The sequence below is a fragment of the Rattus norvegicus genome, chromosome 17 (assembly GCF_036323735.1).
Source record: "Rattus norvegicus strain BN/NHsdMcwi chromosome 17, GRCr8, whole genome shotgun sequence".
NCBI classification, from domain to species: Eukaryota; Metazoa; Chordata; class Mammalia; order Rodentia; family Muridae; genus Rattus; species Rattus norvegicus.
In genome coordinates, this window is record NC_086035.1 from 490680 (window position 1) to 495523 (window position 4844).

A 4844-nucleotide genomic window follows, 5' to 3' on the forward strand; every position below is an offset into this window, starting at 1 on the left:
GTCTCTGTTTTAATCTTTGCCTCTCTCTTCCCTGCCAAGGGTATTCTTGTTCCCCTTTTAGAGAAGGAGTGAAGCATTCACATTTTGATCATCCGTCTTGAGTTTCGTTTGTTCTAGGCATCTAGGGTAATTCAAGCATTTGGGCTAATAGCCACTTATCAATGAGTGCATACCATGTATGTCTTTCTGTGATTGGGTTACCTCACTCAGGATGATATTTTCCAGTTCCAACCATTTGCCTACGAATTTCATAAACTCGTTGTTTTTGATAGCTGAGTAATATTCCATTGTGTAGATGTACCACATTTTCTGTATCCATTCCTCTGTTGAAGGGCATCTGGGTTCTTTCCAGCTTCTGGCTATTATAAATAAGGCTGCGATGAACATAGTGGAGCACGTGTCTTTTTTATATGTTGGGGCATCTTTTGGGTATATACCCAAGAGAGGTATAGCTGGATCCTCAGGCAGTTCAATGTCCAATTTTCTGAGGAACCTCCAGACTGATTTCCAGAATGGTTGTACCAGTCTGCAATCCCACCAACAATGGAGGAGTGTTCCTCTTTCTCCGCATCCTCGCCAGCATCTGCTGTCACCTGAGTTTTTGATCTTAGCCATTCTCACTGGTGTGAGGTGAAATCTCAGGGTTGTTTTGATTTGCATTTCCCTTTTGACTAAAGATGTTGAACATTTCTTTAGGTGTTTCTCAGCCATTCGGCATTCCTCAGCTGTGAATTCTTTGTTTAGCTCTGAACCCCATTTTTTAATAGGGTTATTTGTCTCCCTGCGGTCTAACTTCTTGAGTTCTTTGTATATTTTGGATATAAGGCCTCTATCTGTTGTAGGATTGGTAAAGATCTTTTCCCAATCTGTTGGTTGCCGATTTGTCCTAACCACAGTGTCCTTTGCCTTACAGAAGCTTTGCAGTTTTATGAGATCCCATTTGTCGATTCTTGATCTTAGAGCATAAGCCATTGGTGTTTTGTTCAGGAAATTTTTTCCAGTGCCCATGTGTTCCAGATGCTTCCCTAGTTTTTCTTCTATTAGTTTGAGTGTGTCTGGTTTGATGTGGAGGTCCTTGATCCATTTGGACTTAAGCTTTGTACAGGGTGATAAGCATGGATCAATCTGCATTCTTCTACATGTTGCCCTCCAGTTGAACCAGCACCATTTGCTGAAAATGCTATCTTTTTTCCATTGGATGGTTTTGGCTCCTTTGTCAAAAATCAAGTGATCATAGGTGTGTGGGTAATTTCTGCGTCTTCAATTCTATTCCATTGGTCTATCTGTCTGTCTCTGTACCAATACCATGCAGTTTTTATCACTATTGCTCTGTAATACTGCTTGAGTTCAGGGATAGTGATTCCCCCTGAAGTCCTTTTATTGTTGAGGATAGTTTTAGCTATCCTGGGTTTTTTGTTGTGGAAGATCTTTTATAGCAGTTGAAATGATGATATTTGGTCTTTTTCATATGGGACTCCTGTGTAACCCAAGAGAACCAGTAAATCTCTTGTTTTCCTTTTGTAAGCGGCAACTTACAACATAAGCTGCTTTCCTTAAGAGTGGTCATTTATGTAGGGCACTGTGTGTTATTAAGGGTTAGACTCCAGATATGTATATACAACATTGACTCACTAGGAGTCAGGCTCCAAATGTGAACTGCCTATCAAAGTGTAGGAACTTTATTTTTATTTTTGGCCTTTTGTCTCTTCGATTTCCTCCTAACATCCTGAGTTTTCTGCTCACTACCCACAGGCCCATCTTCTCCTGCTTCAGAAGTTCTTCGAATTACTTCACAGCACCTCTTTAAGCCTTGAATTCATATCATCATCCCAAGCTTTTTCTGCCTCTATTCTTGCTTCTCTCTAACATTTCCTTGACAGTGAGATTTTAAAATGCAAATCTAATCCTGACATACTTACTTAAAACTCCCCTAAGAAGGGCTTCTTAATTCAGTGCAGAAGTTTAGTGGATTGAATGTTGAGTGAATAGTGTGTAGGGTTATCCAAAATAATATATGGGCACCTTAAACAGTTTTCTACCGCTGTGAAGAGACACCATGACCATGGCAACTCTTAATAAGGAAAGCGTTTAGTTTGACCTTTCTTACAATTTCAGGGGTTTATCCCACTATCAGCAATGCACACCACAATGCATCATGCAAGTTTCTCTTGTAAATAAAAATCATGTGAAAGACTTTTAAAGCTTTTCCTAAATGAGAAGTATTATAACAATCTAGGATCATTTATAAATAAGTCAAAATCATCTCAAAGATATCAGTATGTTTATTTTTTATCATATTTAATAAGGAGGTAGGAGTGAAGTGCATTCTTAATTTTTCATCAGATGTGTTAAAATTCAGAGATGAAAGCAGATACTTCAATACTTTTAAAGTAACTTTGAAATTCAGTTTCTGAACTACTTTTGGGTGATGGAGAAGATGCATTTATTAATCCTGTAACTACTCTACCCAGGAAGCCTTTACCTGAGCAAAAGTAAAGAATAAGTAATGAGCAGCAAACACTTATAGGCTTGTATTTTTTCAGAACTTACTTTTTTTTTAACAATGTACTTTATTTTTTATTTTATTTTATTTTATTTTATTTATTTTTTCGGAGCTGGGGACCAAACCCAGGGCCTTGCACTTGCTAGGCAAGCGCTCTACCACTGAGCTAAATCCCCAACCCCCAGAACCTACTTTAATAAGGGTTCTTAAACACTTTAATCTCCCTTCTAGCCAACCGCCTACAGAGGTAGTGGAAAGGGAAGGTTAATAGGGCAAAGGAAGATGTGGACCTGTTTAGAAATAGTTCGGGGAGATTCCAATCTGCATTGTCAGATATTGCATCAATATCACACAAATTAGCAGCAGTAACTTGATTCAGAAGAACCATGAGGTTCTGCTTATCAGCCCAAGTCCTCAGAAGTGGTAAGAAGGTGCTGGAATACCATCAGAAGTTCCTTGTTGTGCTTCTCTCTACAGTCATGACAAAGGATGACCAGTGCAGAAAGCAAGGCAAACCAATGCCACACAGCACAGCATCATCCACTGTCTGTTGGGTTATATTTACACCCTTTGCAAATATCACATGTTCTCTCAAGGGTCCACTCTAGCAAAATATCACACACTGTTTTCCAGGCAGTTTCCAGAAAAACACCATGTGTCTGTTCTCAGCAAAACATCCTCTCATATGACAGTTTCAGAGAAACATCACATGACACAACTGAGTCTCCAAAGGAACCAGAAAGCCCCACTTCAGACACTAAACAATGATGTTCTTATCTCAAGGCACAAACAGTTTCAATTATCGTCCTCAGTGGGAATGCTCAGGAAATAAGCAAGTTTTAGGCCACTAGGTTTTAATTATTTTTAAGTGAAATCAAGTTGTTCTTAAAAAAGAGAAATATAGTCAGACATTGTATATAAAATTGCAGATTGAAAATCAAGCATGAGTGTTGGAACAACAAAGTTCTATACACCCCCAAACCCACTGGAAAAGTTGCCTATACTCCTGCACTAGGAGGCATCCATTTTCTTCTGCTGGGTATTACATATTTAATGAACACAGAGGGTTCTGTGATTGTTAATCTTGGCTGTCAACTTGACTGGATCTATAATCAACTAGAAGATAAGACGATGAGCACACAAGGGACATTGTCTTGATCAGATAATTTGAACTGGGAAGACCCACCCTAAAAGTGATCAGCAATTTTTGAGTTCCTCTTTTTCTTTTCTTTTTTTTTTTTTTTTTACATTCAAAAAAATGACATTGTTTTATTTTCCCTGTCAGGCGTGGGCTGCATGTGTCGTAGGTGTGGTGGGCTCAGTGCAGGTATGGATGGGGGAAGGAGTGGAGGAGGTGATGGCTTGGTGGCTGGAAGGGAATGGAGAGGGTTAGATACGCTTCTGGGAAGTCTGGAGGAAGGACTCATGGCATGCTATAGCTAAGCCGCCAATAAGGTTGAGAAACTCTTGGAAATCTAGCTGCCCATCGCTGTTGAGGTCCAGCTTCTTCATCATGCGGTCAAGGACACCGGGGTCCTTCTGGTTCTTCGTGAAGGCGGCCAGCTCCGTGTTCATGAAGGAAAGGAACTCAGTTTTGTAGAATTGACAGCTATTTCCGTCCTTCCCAGTGTACTTCTGGAAAACAGCAATCAGGGACTCCATGCATCTCTCAGTCTCTAGGCATTTTTGCCAAATTGAGGAGCGAGGTCCGGCTGTGACAGAGACTAACGGTGGCTGGGACAGGAGTGGCCGAGTTCCTCTTTTTTAACATGAAACCTCTGTCCCGACGTCCAGTCGGAGAAGAATGAACCGAAGAAACCCAGACCAGGAAGAACTGATACACTGAAGGCTCTGTTCCTGACTGAGCCATAGATGGAGTGATTGCGAGGTGCCTGAGTTAGTACCTGAGGAGCATACCAGGATTAAAGCACTTTTTAGGCTCCACTATGATTGGGACCTATGCAAATTAGTAATTAGAAAAGCCCTCACTAAACCACTACCGAAAGACTATACATGGACTGAACCAGGGCTCCAACTGCATATGTAGCAGAGAATAGACTTGTTGGGGCACCAGTAGAAGGGGAAGCCCTTGGTCCTGCCAAGGTTGGACCTCCAATGCAGGGGAATATGGGGAGGGGGCAATAAGGGGGATTTATAAGGGGAATACCCATATGGGGAAGGGGGAGGGAAGGGAATGGGAGCTTATGGACAGGAAACCAGAAAGGGGAATAACATTTGAAATGTAAGTAAAGAAATATATCTAATAAATTTTTTTAAAAAAGAAAAGAAAAGCCCTCTTGCTGACCCTTAAAAGAAGGATGCAGAAAATTGAGGAGACACT

General features: G+C 40.8%; 1 protein-coding gene across 1 annotated transcript; it reads right to left on the reverse strand.

Annotated features, from left to right (window-relative positions):
• Positions 1-3721: 3721 nt before the first annotated feature.
• S100a11l1 (S100 calcium binding protein A11 like 1) lies at positions 3722-4248 on the reverse strand. Its single transcript, XM_039096338.2, has one exon. It carries the CDS (start codon positions 4163-4165, stop codon positions 3893-3895), a length of 273 nt encoding a protein of 90 aa, XP_038952266.1. The 5' UTR covers positions 4166-4248; the 3' UTR covers positions 3722-3892.
• Between the last annotated feature and the right edge of the window lie 596 nt (positions 4249-4844).